Source organism: Ambystoma mexicanum, chromosome 6p, assembly GCF_040938575.1.
Source record: "Ambystoma mexicanum isolate Mex_15411 chromosome 6p, UKY_AmexF1_1, whole genome shotgun sequence".
In the NCBI taxonomy this organism is placed as follows: domain Eukaryota; kingdom Metazoa; phylum Chordata; class Amphibia; order Caudata; family Ambystomatidae; genus Ambystoma; species Ambystoma mexicanum.
This window is the reverse complement of record NC_090935.1, coordinates 343,885,398-343,902,789: the sequence shown is the minus strand read 5'-3', so window position 1 is coordinate 343,902,789 and position 17,392 is coordinate 343,885,398. Positions and strand designations below refer to the sequence as shown.

General features: G+C 47.1%; 1 protein-coding gene across 2 annotated transcripts in view; it reads right to left on the bottom strand.

Annotated features, from left to right (window-relative positions):
- Nucleotides 1–17,392, bottom strand: part of RAI14 (retinoic acid induced 14) — a 528,112-nt gene that overhangs the window by 23,914 nt on the left and 486,806 nt on the right. For both annotated transcript variants that reach the window (XM_069627100.1, XM_069627101.1), the window contains 3 exons: nucleotides 10,908–12,413; nucleotides 8,128–8,277; nucleotides 6,467–6,532 (listed from right to left, as the gene is read on the bottom strand). In XM_069627100.1, coding sequence (XP_069483201.1) covers nucleotides 6,467–6,532; nucleotides 8,128–8,277; nucleotides 10,908–12,413 — 1,722 coding nt within the window. The remainder of the gene's footprint in view (nucleotides 1–6,466; nucleotides 6,533–8,127; nucleotides 8,278–10,907; nucleotides 12,414–17,392) is intronic.

The following is a 17,392-nucleotide window of genomic DNA, read 5'->3' as shown; positions in this document are numbered from 1 at the left end:
TGGAAGATATGTGAAGGTATACTTTGTCAGCGTATTTCTCAGACACATATTCGATAATAGCAATGTCATTAGATGTCACCGTTCTCAGAGCCGGTACCGAGTGTAAGAGGCGCATAACATTCCTTCTGTTCAGGTTCACATCAGGATCGTCTTTGTGGATGTTCGTGATTGCAATTCGTGGGTTTCTATCAACCGTTGATTCATGGATTCTAGGCCTGGTCTTTACTGCCTGATGTGATCTTTGTCCGGCTGTACATTTGGGATTTAGATTTCTCATGTTAATGGGGCTGCCACCTACGCCTTGTGTTAAGGAGTCCACATCTGACAACTCGCCTCTGGGCATTTTTTGGTTTTTACAGTCCAATTTAGCCTGATGCACTGAGGCCTTCGGGAGCGATTTGGAGTTTAATATCCAAGGGTTTCCCGCCCTCTTTCCCTTGGATGTGTAGGATTCATTTTGGTTAGAATTGAGGGATTCATTTGATTCCAAGCTGCTCGTCGAAATAATTGAGGAGTTTGGGTCGTTTGTCTCGCAGTCATCTTCTATTGAGTAAGTTGATAAGTTGCAGAGGTCAATAGACGCGGATTGGGCTGGGCTTTCAACTTCTTCCGTTTCCGCTCTCTGGCGTTTTTTGGGGTTTCCCTTTTCAGCTATAGGTTCATCGACAACTTTACTCTTACTTGCGGTCTCTTTAGACGGCATTGGTGCATTACTTTTTTGGGTTCTTGAAAAGAAATTCGGTTTGGCCGGAGACGTCAGATTGCATATACATTTTCTAGATTTGTTAGTTTGGTTGCGAGGTTCACAATGTTTTTTCTTTTCTTTCCGTTTCTTCGGGGTGTTGTCAGTGGCCAGCAGCTTTTTAGGTTTCTCAGCGTTTTCTTTCTCCAGTGTTGGCTTTTTTCCTATTTCCTTAAAGTTTTTTGCTGCTCCAAAGAAAATCCCAAAAGATGAGCTTGGGCGGGTTTGAGTGGCACATTTGATGGAGACTTGGGACTTGGGTTCACACTCCTCTAGTCCTTGCTTAAGGTTAGAAGACATGGGAGGTGGCTCCACAGGCCCTACTATTGTTGCCACATCATTGGACACGGCTAGTTCTTTCGGCGTTGATTCCATTAAGTCGGAATTAGGTGTTCCAGTAATTTCTTTTGCTTTAGGAGTCGGTGTTATAGGCTCCATTGAACGCATCGATCTCATTAGTGTGATTGATTGCTTTAGGCAGGCAGCAATTGATGTTATCAAGTCGTTCTTTTCCTGATTTCCTTTTGCCATACCTTCATTTACTTGCTTTTGGATCTCTGACAGCGCTGTTTTATCAGATTCAAGGTTGTCTTGCAGCTGTGCAATTTGTTGTTCTTGTTTGGCTAATTTTTCAATGATGTGGGACAGTAGCCCTCCATTTGATTGCAGTGCCTCATGTAAGTTTTCGTATAATTTGGTGAAGGGTAGTAAAGCAACCGATGATGCAGCTAACACATTGTTATGAATTTGAAGAGCGGCGGCAGCCGACAGATTTGATTTGTAGGCTGCAGCCGCGTCACCCTCTGTGTTACCATCAAACGGGATCATTGGGTCCTTTTGCTTCTTAGGCCCCGTTTCTCCAAGTCCGGTCCTTTTGTTACTCGTGGGTTTGAAGTTAGACGGGGTTCTCGGGGTGGAACAGGTGGATGCAATCTTCGTCAATGAGTTTTGGTTGTTGCTGGAGACGCTGTCCCCCCCTAGATTCTCTAGCCGAGAGAGACTGTTTCTCCGATGGCTTGAGACTTCGTCAGCATTTCTCTGCACCTCTCTTGATACGTGATGGAACGTTTGCGGAGGGGAGACCGTTGCGGCATTATGGGGGCCGACTGGGCGAGACTTTCTAATGTAGATGTCAAGGGGCTCCATCCCAGTTCTTGAGGGGCCTATAGACAAGCGTTCTTTCATTGTATCAAAGTCAGCTTTCAGGCGTTCCGCAAGTCTAGCTTCACGTCCTGCTAGATCTAACACCTGAGTTGAGTATATGCTGCATGCAGGGGAGTATGCCTGTGGGTTTTGCAACTCGGCAGTAGCACGTCTCTCTTTCCTCATTGCTTTGGCTTTATTCAGATTAATCGCGATCTCAGCGCTTGATCTTGGAAATGCTTTCGGATCTTTGTTCGAAAGTGAATCTAATCTCACTTCCATATCGTCAGAGGGTTCGAGGCTCGATTCTACCTCCAGTGTTTGATGGTTGCAAGTGTTGGCAAGGTTCGTTAGTTCGAATATTTCAGCATTAGAAGAGACCAACACCATTTCTTTCTCGTGTTCAATGAGTTCGAGATCCGTCACATCGCACTCATGCAGCGGTCTTCCCATTATTCCTTCATTCGCATGGTGAGAGTCATTCGTGACAGGGACGGAGGCAATTCTCTTCCGTTCGGTATGGTCGTTGGTTATAATGGATGCACAGACTTCGTCAAGCGAGGTTTCCTCCTGGCCGACCACAGGGACAGAAGGTACTGCCACGGACAAATCCGTCGCTGATTGTGTATATGACGCAATCAACTGAGGGGTTTCACCCACTTCCGGATCTAATGGTGACACTAAGGGATCACTCAATAGATCAGGCGCTATATCAGGAGTTAAAGTCTGACGCCGTGATACAACGGCACAGGGATTACAGGAGGGACTAAGGAGGCGGCCAGGCATCAAGGATTCAAGTGACGATTGTGGGCTTGATGAACTTGAGAAGTGGGCAAAGCCTGAGCCTAGGCTGAGGAGTGCTTTGCCCACCATGCGGGGCCCACTCAGCCTCTGCTGCTCCCAGTCATGACTCCCTAGGGAGCCATCTAATAGACTCTCCATAGGCACACAGTCTCTCTGAGAGGAGGACACCGATGATGGAAACTGTTCCCGAGTCACCGCCACATCCATTGGCTCGGGCTCAGCAGGATTGGCGGACAGGGAGCCCTCCGCTCTGAGGGAGTCCAACTTGCCATTGGAATGTAATGTTTGTCTGGACATGGCACGAGTCAGGGGCCCCAATTCAGCCATAGAGGCGTGTTTCTTACCTTCTCTCCGGCGGGTCTTCACCTCAGCGGCGTACGGCGGCGTACGGCCGCGGACTGCCGCAGACTGAACTCAGCCCGAACTCCGCGCGCGCTCCGGGCGAGTTTTTAAAGGGAGTAGGGCTTCTTTTTCTTAAAGAAGAAGTGATCCAAATACACTGGATCTCCGATGCGATGGATGTAGCAGCAGCTCCTCACAGCAACCAACAGGACCAGCGTCTGCCGCAGACTGAACTCAGCCCGAACTCCGCGCACGCTCCGCGCTCCGGGCGAGTTTTTAAAGGGAGTAGGGCTTCTTTTTCTTAAAGAAGAAGTGATCCAAATACACTGGATCTCCGATGCGATGGATGTAGGAGCAGCTCCTCACAGCAACCAACAGGACCAGCGTCTGCCGCAGACTGAACTCAGCCCGAACTCCGCCTTTGGAGTTGTCTAAAACTCCATAACCAAAAGAAATAAACACAGAAAACAGAATTAAAAAGTTCAAAGTCCCAAAGTTCAGCAAAAGAGCTGGAGGGCTCTAAGGTGGGAGGAATAGGCACATTTACAGAGAATTCTCCCTAACAGGCGCGCACACAATCAACCCTTCAGGACATATAGGAAGCTAGCCTGAAACTACTAGATGGTAACCAAAGAAGAGGCCCGATCCTCCTGGACTTAGCAGCATACAACACTATGACCATAAAATCCTCCTAAAATGGCTTCATGCCTCATTTTGAGGCCAAAACATCGCAAGTCTTTCCTGACAGAGCAGATCTCGGGGTGAAGTTAGGAAACACCAGATCATCCGGCATGTACAAACTGAAGGGCTATATGGGATACTAAAACGTTCCTCAGTTTTTCCATGTCCCTTCAATGAGAACATGCAATTGCTGGCATACTTATTGGAGGCCCATGTTGAATTCTTCCATCTCTATTCTGAGAATACACAACCACCAATTAAAGCAGAAGACAATGAGGCTGCCAATACCCAGATCTTGTCATCAAGATCCAAGAACGGATGACCTCAATCAAGCTCTGCCTCAATCCAGAAACATTGAAATAATCAACATATATCAAAAAGTGGATCCTCACATACTATTCTTGTGGCCAGAGCAGCTGGCATCCAACATACATCAGCCACGACTGTAGAAAAACATGGGGGGGTTATCATCTTTGCTTCATCAGTCTCAGTTGTCTCTCAAATGAATGGTCTAAGCATGTCAGCCCACATTCAGATCCATATCTAGGAGTAAATCCTTCCCTTCCTGGGTTGAACTCATGAACTCATCCCGGCAGTGAGCCTATGCAAACTTGATTATTGGAATAGCCTATTCCCTGGGGCTCCCAAACAGAGCTAAATCTACTACAACTGATATTGACCAGAGCACCAACGCCCATCTCTGAAGTCACTTCACTGCCATGATTCCTCTACACCCACTACCCTCCTTTGCTACCAAGTAAATGCCTCTAGCGTTGTAATCAGACTGAATGTTCCCTTTTCAGCTTTCTCCTGATCATCCTTTTCCCCCACTTCGCACCCTGAAATGAATGCAACCCTGCATTTAGCACCTGCGAAAATCAAATAAATGGTTTATTAAAGAGAGCCTGTTGTGAGGATTCCCCTTTTTCGTTTCTGTGCTCGTGGTGGTATTGAGCTGCATGGAGTTCATATGGGTGAACCAATTGGGCCCCTTTCAGTGAATGCCTTTCTGATGCCACAGAACAGAAAAATGTCCAAGAAGATGCTTGTGTTGGTGGGTGAAGTTATTTAACTCTAAAAGCAGGTCCTCTTTCCAGTGGTGGAATAGGCTCTTGCTCAGGATGAAGAAAACCTTAAGTTACATATGAGATTGAAAGTGAGGTCACTTGGCTCACAGTGCTGGGTTGCAGAGAGGGAGCAGCACTACATCACGCAGGAGCAAAAACACCTCAACAGATCAATTTGCAATGTAGATTCAAGAGGGGCTCACAAGTGGTGGCTAAAGCGTTTGGGGGTCAAAACTCCACTGGGCAAGTAATGTACAAGGATGACCTATTCTTAACATGGATTAAAAAGTGCAGAAATGAAGAGTCAAGGGAAAGGGTCCACTAAGGGGATCCCTTATTGTGATAGATATTTAGAGCTCCCTCCTTTTTGAAACAGCCGTGGGATGAATTTAACTATGGGTGCATTTCTTTAAAATTGAATGGTCCTAATAAATTATGTTTTTTCTGTGCATTCATCTCAGAATGCACGGCTTTACCTCTTTAGTGATTAAATGAGGACAAGTACCCATGATCACTAGTTTCCTACCTTTCAAAGCCAGACTTAGTGGCCAACCAGCGAAGCAAGGGTCCTTAAGGAGGATCAAGTGTGTCCCAATGACGAGTATGGACAGGCGATGGAGGGCATTCAAGCTTTTAGCATCCATTGTGATCCTGTGGAGTTCCACCACAGGCCTCAAAGAGCCAGCGGTACACACAGTAAAGGAGGGCGCATACTGGAGTGAGACACAATGCCCATCCAATGCATATCATATGGCTGGAGAACACGGGCAAGTACCAGGATGCCAGTGTCAGAAGTAGACAGTGAAATGGGTGGCATTTGGCTGCAAAGGAAAGGGGCCGAGATGAGTTCCATGGAATAAAGATCTATGAACCAAAAGTGCCAAGGCAGGGAAGGAGTAGGCAGGACATGGAGGGAGGCCATTGGCTTAACAGTGTGACACATGGTGACAAGAGCAAGGAAAAGAATAGTTGGTGCAGGCAGATGAGAGGATGTAGACATTCTGGGCAACTACTGGTTATTAGCAACCAGAATTCCCGTGTCCTTATTGGCTAAGATGCAGATAGTGTTATGTAATGGGTACTAATTAAGGAAATTGACCTAATGGACATTACTTTTTTTACATGGTTAATTGTTGTTTAGGCATTACTACAGTGCAGTAAGGTAGACCCATTCTCTATAAATCTGTGTTCTATGTTCCCTTTGGCCCTTTAATGCCACATCTAGATGGTTCTCAGTAAACATGCTGTCCAATGCCAACAGCTGTCCAGGATTGTCAGAAAAAGGAACATAAGGTGGATGCTAGAAGATTTTGCAGATGATCGTTTTAAAGACCGGCTCCAAGAGTTTCAAGTTATGGGGTTGCCCCTCATATGGAGATCCAAGAGGAATGATGGAGATTCGAGACTCCTCCTACAATTGCTCCAAGTTGGGCCTTATTTCACCTTGGTCTGGTTGGTTTCATTTGTAGATGTTAATGTTAGGCAGGTAGCCTCATCACTGAAAGCATCAGGGCTCGCTGAAGACAGGGGTAGCTGGGTAGATGGGCAGTAGACGGACAGACATATTGATAACTCTTTGAACACACAGACTCCCAAGTCATATGCTCTGCGATTTGTATCCAAAAGGGAAACCTTTTGAGATGGAGATATGCGGGTAAATCTGTAAGGTAAAATTCATACAGCATACCTGCACGGCGTACAAAAGATGCTTCCTGTAAATTGACACTACTTCCTGGTGCTGCTTCTTGGACTCCTGAAAAAATAAAATAGATCATTTACAACTTTGACAGTGCTGTCTTTTGCGACTACCCTGTGGGTTGCTGGATCTCCGGCAAACAGTGATGGATGTAGTTGCCACCAAGTACACAGTCTTCTTCAATCGGTGTGCATCTGACAAAATTACAAAGAGCATCTAACACCCCACACCTCACCTTCAGCCCCTACGGCTTACACACACTGCACAATAATGCCCTGCCCACGGTATCAGGAAAGAGGGGCGATAAGGTTATTATTAGTGCCCACCATTGTGAAGAGTTCCTTCTATATCAGGTTTTCTTAAATTGACTCTGCAATGTTATAACAACGGTCCTGCAGTAATTTATGTGAGTAAAATGCCATTTTACAGCCTCACCCCTCCAATGCACTTTGAAAAGGGAGCAGATTGGTGATTTCTAGGACTAATCTAGTACCCCCACCATCCACATACTGGTGTCAATTTAGGCGGATGCCAAGGTTTCCTTGCTAGTCTGTAGCATATCAGTAACACTTTTTTTTTTTATCCTATGACACACAAAGCCCATTCCTGTATCCACGTACTGAAGCTAAAGGCACTTTGGATTGCTGCTCTCAAAAAAATGCAATGCATTGAAGGTATACTAGAGGCAGTCCAAATCTACATAAAACTTTATAGAATTATTGACTCTACAGAAATATGAAAAATATCTCTGCAGAGTCAATAATTCCATATTTGTAGAGGGGAAATATGCTATAACCGGCCAAACATTTTGAAATCTGCAGCTGATTTCTAAAATTGGCAGAAAATTTGAAACTCTAGGATCATAAAGAAATCAACATTTTCTGATGAAAAATCCACCTAACAGATTTGTACCATCTCTAAAATATAATAATAAATAATAATAATAATTTGGCACTTATATAGCACTACGAACCCTCAGGTATCTGAGCGCTGCGTATTATTACCCACGGTGTGTGGTGCTCATTTATCGACCTCAGAAGGATGAAAGGCTGAATTTGGCCACGCCGGGATTCGAGCCTGCGTTAGCAGTCTCTGCACAGATGTCAAAGCGAGCGCTCTACTCGCTGTGCCACTTGACCGGCAAACGAGATATGCATCTCGTATAATGGAAAGAAGAAATCTACTACTCATCCATGTAAAAGCATTACTTATTTTATTTTCTAAAATGAGCAAATCTAATGGCTACTCTTAAAATGATGGAGATTTTGTTCAGTAGCACGATTAGCCAATGTCTGCTTGCCAGTACATTTTGGCACATGTTAAGCCATCTATTGAAAAGTGGGGGAATAGTTGTTTTGGAAGAGCATTTAATTTAGCCGTAGTATTTGCTTGCATTTTCCTAATAATTAATAAAATAAGCAAATCTAGAAAATTGATTCTAGTTTCTCCTTAGCCTCAGTTTCATTAAACTATTCAGTTAGGGCAGCAGAATCAATAATGGTTAGCATACAGCCCTAACCACTAGCTGGACACTCATATCTCCACTTTTAACCAATGTTCTCTTCCACTGGCTATTTGCCAGAAAGCATTTTGTGGTCAAGGTCGCAAAAATTGGTATTGACAATTAGGTGCCACCTTGAAGGCAGACTTACAATAATCTGGCTTTGTAGTTGCTTTACTTGCTGCTGCAGGGATTCCAGCTGCTGGCCTTGTCTCTTAGAAGTGCAAGTGGAGAAGGAGAGCTGAGATAGACTGTTGAGTGCATCCTTAAGTTTGGTTACTTCTTTCGACAGCTCACTGATCTACAAAACAAGGAGTTCAATAAAAAAAAAGTGCTATTTAATAAAAACAAAAGCTAAACAGTCGCATAAAGAATAGACAAACACAAAACTGGATAATGTCGGTGTTCCGGAGAAACAGAATCAATAGGACATTACTTGTGGGAATGCACAGAATTTGAAAATAAATCAAACAGTAATTCTGCCGGAACAAGACGATGAAATACAAAATTGAAGCCGTAACAATGGTAGATGCATTGAGAGAGAAAGGAAGTGATAAGCAACATAGGAAGAATTAGACTATTTTCAGATTGCTGATAGGGAGGAATTGGGACGATTGTAATGGTAAGCCAAAGTAGAAATTAGAGAGTGCACAATTACTTGGATGGAAATCACCCTAAAATTTGTCTAACAAGATTGTGCATTGAAAGTGCATCATATTATTCATATGCTACATCCCAACATGCAAAATTAGCTGAGGACAAAGAGCGGGTACAGAGAAAGACAGATACATGTATTTATTTATTTAGATTTGTAGAGCGCACTGCATCAAGGCAGTAAGATGAGCTTAGGAAGGCTTGATTGTGGGTTACATGAATGCCGCCCATGGAAGATTCTTAAACATGGTAAAGGTTTATACAACATACGAGTGACAAGGCTGCATAATTAAAGGCGCAGCAGTAGTCGCAACAGGTTAAAAAACCATAGTCAGACAAAGCGCCTAGTTTTGATCGCCTTACGGAAGGCTGCATGAGAGTCAATGCTCCTGTTGTGTGGCGGTAGGGCATTCCAGTTGTACGCAGCCTGAGTAGGGAAGCTACTTCCACCGGCACGCGTTTTTTGAGTTTTAGGGACGGTAATCAGGTTTGTGTAGGGCATTCTGGCTGGCCTGGACGAGAGAGGTGGTGATCCTCTGGGCCAGGTAAGGGGGGGGGTAAGATGATGGAGGCACTATGGGTAAGGGCTAAGGTCTTGAAGATGATTCACTGCTTAATTGGAAGCCAGTGGACCTTCCTTCCGAGTCCTGAGATGTGGCCTCTGCGTGAGAGACCCGTGGCGGCCCTAAGGGCATTATTTTGAGCAATCTATAGTTTAGCTATGTTTTTTCCTGATGTTCCAACAAGAAGGGCATTGCAATAGTCCAGTCTCAAACCAATTATTGCCCTGGCAATAGTGAGACAGTTTTGCTGGGATAGGTAAGGTCTGACTGAATTGATGAGTTTGGAATGGTAGGCCAAGGAGGATGCAATGGCGTTGACCTGCCTATCCATAGTTAGGTTTGGTTCAAGTTAAACGCCCAGGGTCTTAATCGCCTGAGACACATTAATGGGAATATTGTCAACAGCGAAGCAGTTGTACTGCTTGTCCAGCTTGCCCAAGGTGGACGGGGATCCAATCAGCAGCAGTTCTGTTTTCTTAGTATTGAGGTATAACCAGTTATCTGCCATGCAGGATTGGATTGTAGAATAGATTGAGTTGAGGGTGTTTGAGTCCGACACGTAGTCTCCTGATAGGGGGATGAGTACCTGTGTGTCATCAGCATAGTTCGTGTATGAGATGCCCAGGGCATCAAGGATTTTAAAGAGTTCTGGTGAAAATGTTGTACAGGGTGGGGGCAATGCAGGAACCCTGGGGTACACCGCATTTGAGGATGCTAGGTGTGGCACAAGAGGATTCTGAAAAAACCTCATTCTTGTTCTACTGGTGGATATGCAGCTGTGCTCCCATTGAGCTTTATTTCCTATGGGTTTCACAGGACATCACTTTCCCAACTGCACGGTTGAGTCACTGAATATTCCCTTCATTGTCACCTTCTGCTATAAGAGAGTAAGCACATTGTTTCTCTTCAATCCCCCAGAAGACCCCCAACAATGGAAAGCCATCAAGCCCAAAAAATAGGTTTCCTGCGCATGAACATTTGTTGCATACACATTAGCCACAAGGCCAACACGAACATGCAAAATCACCTTCACTAGGTTCGCCATAACCATCACTGAGCTTGTTCTTGCAGAACCTTGTTTAGCAAATTCACGCCTCGTATTACGATATGACAAATCTACTGATTGTCAGGAAACTCCTGAAAACAAGTTAACTCCACAGCCTTCAATTATTGTGCCCATAACTAAGCCTAGGATTTCTATGACCTCATCAGCCTTTCTCAACGGAAATGTCAAGCCCTGATCCTTCACAGTGCCACGCTGATACCGTACACAGCATGACCAGGATAACAAACATGTATGTCATTCAATGATCAATCTACCTCAACAGTCCACCTGGTACTGGTCTATATACTACAACTTATGTCACAGAGTACTGATAGCGGAGAAATGCGTACATCAGTGGCACAATGAAACTATGCTACCTGTGTGTATTCCCCCTATGCAGGCAATACATGTAGGTACCATAAACTGACTTTGCACGGGTGGCAAAGACACCACCTGATGTCAAATGGCACATATAGGAAAACAAGAATATTGTACAGTTGTGAAGTCTGCAGCAGGTCTTTGCCTCGCCCTTAAACAAAATAATACTCTAGATCTTAAAAAAACATATGATCAGATTATTTTGTGGCAATGTGCCACTTCCTTTCGAAAATGTTTGTAATTTTAAGTGGATAGCTCCACTTAATGTAATATGACTAAATCACCACCAACCTTTCGATCTTTGTCCTCCTCCAATTTTGAAGAGCTTTCTGAACATTTCTTCATTTCTGTGAGATCTTCTTGAATCTGACTATTTTTGAGACATAGGTCAGCAACTTCCTGTTCCTTCGACTTCAGAAGACTTTGAAGAACTTCCTTTTCCCCTTTAACCTGCAACATTTCGTTCTTCACCTGCACAATGTCCATCGACACCTTTTCTTTTTCCTTCAAAGAGTCTTTCAATTTACAGGATAACACATTTACTTCCTTCTCTAAAGACAGTTTACATTTTTCAGAGGATTCCCGAGCCGCTACTGCTTCACGACTGACTGCTTTTTCTGCCAGCAGCTGCTCTTGCAGCTTGGTTAATTCAAAATCTTTGTCCACTAGTTGTTCGTTAAGGTCTGTTCTCTCGGCCTCCAGCTCCACAATGGTGTTCCTAAGTGTGTCAATGGTCTGTGCATTCTCTGCAATTAACACCGATTTTTCTTGCTCCACTTCCAATTGCTGCTTAAGGGCCACCAGTTCATGCAGCGCCCTTTCGTATTCTACCTCCATTTCCATCACTTCATCCTCAGCTTTTACTCTCAAGTCCTTCAGTTCCAAGATAATGTGTTCATGCTCCTCTTTGCTAATGAAGTTTGAGTCTGTATTGGCCGCAGGTAGCCTCCGGTAATCATCAAGCTCACTCTGAGACTCCTTGTACAACAGCGATAGCTCACTCATTTCCTTGCGGAGCTCCTCAATGGTTTTCTCCATCGCTCTCTTCAGCTCTGCAGCTTCATGAGTGGAGGAGTTCAGATCTTTCACTGAATCCTGCAACTTTCTGATTTCTTCCTGCCCATCCTCATATTTCTTGATTAGCAAAACCTTTTCCTGATTAATATTCTCGATCAGCAAAGAATAGGAGTTTTTCATCTCCTCTTGCTCATCTTTAGACATCATGCTCGCCAGTCTTTCTTCCATCTTTGAGAGTTCATTTTCCAGCTGTATTACTATCTGTTTGTTTATCTCACTCTCAGCCTGTGCTTTCTCGTATCCCTGTCGCAGTAGGTTTAGCTCTTCAACTGGTGCTTGCTGCTCAGCCTCACCTGTATTTCCATCCTTATTTTCAGCGCCCAAGCTACAAACAACCTGTGCATTCAAGATCTCTCGGGAGGGGGACTCCGTCTTGCATGGAAGTGTGTCTACTTGTTCACTTTTACCTTCCGGGATCTCCTTATGGTCTATGACGATGTCCCCTTCAAGCGCAACCTTTAACTGCGACTCTAGGTGCTTCCTTTCCACCTCTGAACGCTCCAATTGTATCTGCAGCTCCTGCAATGCTTCTGAAAGCTGTTTCACTTCTACTTCACTCTGGCTTTCCATGTGATACTGGGGTTCAGTTTCGGTTGAAACATCAGCGGTAACCACAGGAGAGTCCGTATCTGAAGAATTGGGTTGTTTTGTTTTTTCCGCAGCCTGACACAGCAAGGATTCTTTGCCAATGTCCATTCCAGAGTCATTCAATGCCTTCTCCTGTTCAAAACAAAATCAAGTTACATCTTGTTACTTTCAAAATACTTCATTGTGTGTTAACTGTATTAATAGCTTAGCATACAAAAACTGCACAAAGAATATCAATGGTGTTGAAACCAGTAATTTAGCAAAAATGTTGTTGAAGAAAGGTTAGTTTTTGCAGTAATCATTCAACTGGTAGCTCTGGGACTTGAGCTAGTTCACTAAGATAAGTTTACAAGACGAAGCTGGTCACCCACAAGACGGGGCCAGTCAATGTGTAGCAGGTCCAGTCAAGCCTGCATTAGTGGGGTGGGCAATAGGGACATTGGTCTAGGGACAAGCCCTCGAAGAGAGTCCAAAAGAGAAGGGGCCTTCCCACAGGAGTTTAGTCCCTTTTCTAGTTTGAGTCGTCGTCTTGTATGGGTATCTGATGGGACTCTGCCCCCCCCCCCTTCTCATATAGTTAGCGTGCTTTGGCACCCACCACAAGTGAACTAGTGGAGCCGATTTTCAGATGGGTGTCTCAGTTAGATCCAGCATAAACGAACAGCAGGAAAAGCTGCGTAAATAAGTAAAACGCCCCAGGGAAGTAGATGTCTTCTGCTTTCCTAATAAAAAAATCATAACATGCATCTCTGTGTGCAATTAATGGGGACTGAATATGGTGTGGCTTTAAATGGTGTCACTAAAGTGGTGTATGAACTTAAACAGCGTGGGGGTAGAGCCAGTCCCAGAGGCACCTGCCCGGAGATCCCTTTCCAGCGCCCACATGCACCAGAACATGACTTCCCTTGAGTTTTTGGTTTGTCCGTGTAGCTTGGTGCCCGTGAAATGCTTTCATTGTAGTAAAATGTTGGCTATCATTGTAGTAAAGTGCTATGTGAGAGATCACCTCAATATGACCAGCCCTGCGTGTGCCCACCTTGGGCTGCAAAAGGGGGGGCCCGGGGGGAACGCAAAGCGTTTCCCCCCGGGGAGGTTTTTGGCGCTGCACACGGCCAGTGAGTGGCCATGGGGGCAGAGCGCCCCTCTGGGGTATTTAAGGGGGCAGGGAAGGTTCGGGAGGCAGGCGACGGTTGGACTTGGCGATTGTCAGTCCTGTCGCCTGCTCCCGAGCCTTCCCTGGTATTAGCTGGGCCTGGAGGTGCGTATTAGGCAGGTAGGCAAGGGAGTATTGTTGGAGTGGGCGGGTAGGTAGTATATAATAAAAAATAAAAAAATAAAAAAAGCATTTTATATACATAGTATATTATATAGTCGGGTAATAGGGTAGAAGGGGTGCCGTAGATAAGACACCCCTCGACCCCTCGTTTGCTTACCTGTGGGTCCAGTGGCGGGTGCGTGGTGGGGTCGAGGCTAGGTTGTTGGGGGGATCGAAGGACCGGGGGTGCCGTAGGAGGCAGGGCGCCTCCCGCCGACGTTCACTTGCCGGCGGGGTGCTTTTGGTGGATAGAGAAGGTGTGCTGGGCACTCTGCACGCAGCGCCGGCGCCGTCTCTCAGGGCCCTCCTCGTGTGTGGGCGGCCGCCCGTTATTGTGAAGTAGACGGATTTAGAGTCTATGCGGGGCACGGTAGCAGGCTGGGGCCAGAGGGGGCGGTGTGTTTCCATTAAAGGGACAGTGCGATTTTGTTGGTACTGACAGTGCGGTGCATCTCGTGATCCACCAGGGGGCAGGGTGACACGGTCACTCCTCTGCCTCATTGCTGGTTGGGCTGCTGGTTTTGGGGGCTTTTTCTTGTGCCTGGGGCGGTTAATTGAAAGGGTAGGGGGTGTTAAGGGTTATAGCAGGATTTAGGGGGTATATAAAAAAAAAAAATTCGTTTTAATTATTTATAATTTTGAGAATAGTGTGGGGCAGGGGTTTTATTAACGGTTGAGTGTTCTCAAGCGCCTAGTTGACTCGTTTCCCAGTTTATTAGCGGGGCTTTTGGGGGGTATAGGTCCAAGGGTAGTTTTGGCTCGGGGGCTTAGGAGTTGCTAGGTTAAGTTTTCACGGGATACATTTATTTAGTGCACAACCAGTTTCGTAGTGCACAATGGTTGGCCAGGGAGCCGGCAAGAGAGGGCTGGTTGATGCTAAGGCTCTGAGGGAGGCCTTGGAAATAATTAGTAGGGCATCTAGGGCCCAGTTGGAGGGGGCAGTGGGGGAAGTCACTGGTGTTGTGGCCACGGGGGTTGGGGGGATAAGTGGGGGTAGGCCGCAGCGGAGAGCAGCGGCAGATGGGGCTCTTGCGGCAGTGGTGGCTTGCTCTCCCGCGGCGGGAAGAGGGGAGGTTTGGGAATCCAGGGGCAGGAAGTTGAGGAGGGAGAAAGACAGGAGGGCGTCCGGGGGAGAAATGATATCGGGTGGGCAGCCATTGAGGGAGGGAGGGAATGATAGCCCTAGGGAAGCTGGGAGTGCTCAGAAGGAGGTGGCTCAAGGGAAGCAGAGGGGAGCCAGCGGGGGGGGGGTGCAGAAGGGGGTGACAGGGCAGAAGAGTGCAAGCGGGAGGAGGAGGGAGAGGTCCCCATCAATCGAGGAGGTTAGAGTGGGGTGCGGAACGGCCCCCCCGGGTAGGTTGAGTGAGGGCGGAGGGCGCTGCGCAGCTACCGCTGGTCAGGTGGAGGAAGAGGGTTTTGGTACGTCCCCTCCTCGGTCAGCGCAAGGAGAGCCTAGAGGGTGCAGCACGGCCCCTAGCGATGAGGATTACAGGGTGGAGGACGGAACGTCTCGCTCGACAGAAGAGGACCAGGCAGGGGTCTCCGCGGCCCCGCCGAGAAGACGTCAGAGGAGTGGCGGGGCAGACGCCCCGGGCTCGCAATAGGAAGATCAACTCAATTCGGGCAGGAGCTTGCATCCACAATGGTATATGAGGGGTGATGGAGTTGGATTGGAGGATTATGTGGGGCAGTGGGAGGTAGAAGGTTATAGGGCTTTAAGGGAAAGGGGGGAGGAGAGAGGAAGTTTGAGGAGGGATCTTGATAGGCGGGTGCAGGACGGTCGGGGGGCAGGAGTTCGGGGGGACTATTGGCTGGGTGAGTTTTCTGACATGTCTTGTCCCCGCAGTAGGAGCCCTCTAAGAAAAGAGACGAGGAGCAGTGGTGTGGACGTCGGACCGCATACGGCCTGCGTGGAAAGAGGTGAGCGGGAAAGGGATTGGTCATATGCATGGCAGAGAGGGAACACGAGAAGGGGGGCGGTAAACGAAGATGAGGGACGGCAAGGGGTAAGGAAAGGCCATCGGAGCCTCGGGGGATGAGAAGAGCATGTGCTCAGCGGAGGTCCAAACGGACAAGGAGGTAGAGCCATTGGTGCTCGAGGTGCAAGCTGGTAAAGAGAAGGAGGAAGGGAAAGGAAAAGAGAAAAAGTTGCCATACATGGGGATAACAAAACCGTTGGGGGCGCACTTGATGGCAGCGACCAAAGAAAAAGATCCAGGCAGGGGAATTTGTAGATGTTTTTAAATTACTCCATAGGGAAGTGAGAGCAAAGGAGGGGTCTAAAGAAGAAGAGAGGGCTTCGCGTCCGAGGGTTCCGATGACCATTGAGAATTGGACGTCAGCGTTTATCATTCATGCCAGTGTTTATTGTGAAAGATTTCCGGAGCGTTGCGTGGCCCTGCTTAAATATATGGATGTAATCAGGAAGGCTTTCACGAGTTTTGGGGGCTTTGCCTGGGTAAGGTATGATGAGGAATTCAGAGCGAGAATGGCGGAGGATAGTCAGGTGGTTTGGGGGGAGATAGATATGGATCTTTGGCTGCAATGGATGGCCCCAACGAGGCCTGCCCCGACATTGCACACGGCAAGTGGGCTGCCCGTGCCTTTCCGGCACTTTCTTGGTCGCCCCGCCCATGAGGGGGTGGGGGGAGGAGGCAGAGGGCAGTCCTCAGCAGCGTGCTGGGCGTTTAATAAGGACGGGTGCACAAGGACCCTGCGTAGGTTCAGGCACGAGTGTAGCAAGTGTGGAGGAAAACACCCTCTCACCCAGTGTTTCTAACAAGGAGACGGGGAGGGGGAGAGGAGCAGGTAGAGGGGTTGTGGGGAAAAGCTTTTATGTCAATTAAAGTGGGGGTGCTGCAAAAATGGTTGCAATTTTATCCGGACCGGGAAGGGGCTAAGATTTTGAGTGAGGGGTTTTGTCAGGGTTTCAAATTGGGGTACCAGGGCCCAAGGGTGCGTCGGTGGGCTGAAAATTTGAAGTCAGCCAGAGAAAATGTTGAGGTGGTAAGGCAAAAATTGAGCAAGGAAATAGCGGCGGGAAGGATCGTAGGGCCATTTGATGACCTACCGGGTGACTTAGTTATATCCCCACTGGGGGTGGTGCCCAAGAAAGCTCTGGGGGAGTTTCGATTAATACACCATTTGTCTTGGCCGGAGGGCATGTCCGTGAATGATTTCATTGCCCCGGAAGAATGTGGGGTTGTATATGCAAGTGTTGACCAGGCAGTGGAGCTGGTAAGGAAAGAAGGGCGGGGGGCCTTCATGGCCAAGTGTGACATCAAAGCGGCATTCAGGTTATTGCCGGTGCACCCGGAGGATTTTTGGTTGCTGGGTTTGCAGTTTGAGGATCGCATATACATAGACAAAGCCTTGCCAATGGGGTGCGCAATTTCCTGTGCGCTGTTTGAACGGTTCAGCTCATTCCTGCAGTGGGTTTTCTCATTTAAATCGGGTTGGGAGAGTGTGCTGCACTATTTGGACGATTTTCTGTTCATTAGCGGGGCAGATAGAGAGGGTGAGTGCAAGGGGATGTTAAAGTTGTTCCAGGAGTGAATGGAGGAGTTGGGGGTGACGTTAGCGGAAGACAAAACAGAAGGGCCTGCAGTGGTGTTGACATTTTTGGGAATTGAACTGGACTCAGTGGCTATGACCTCACGCTTGCCGCACGACAAGGTGAGCAAACTGGTAGTGTTGCTGGAAAAGGCAGTGGGGGCCAAGAAAATGACGCTGGTTGACATGCAGAGATTGGTAGGGCATCTGAATTTTGCATGTAAAGTGGTAGCCCCAGGGAGGA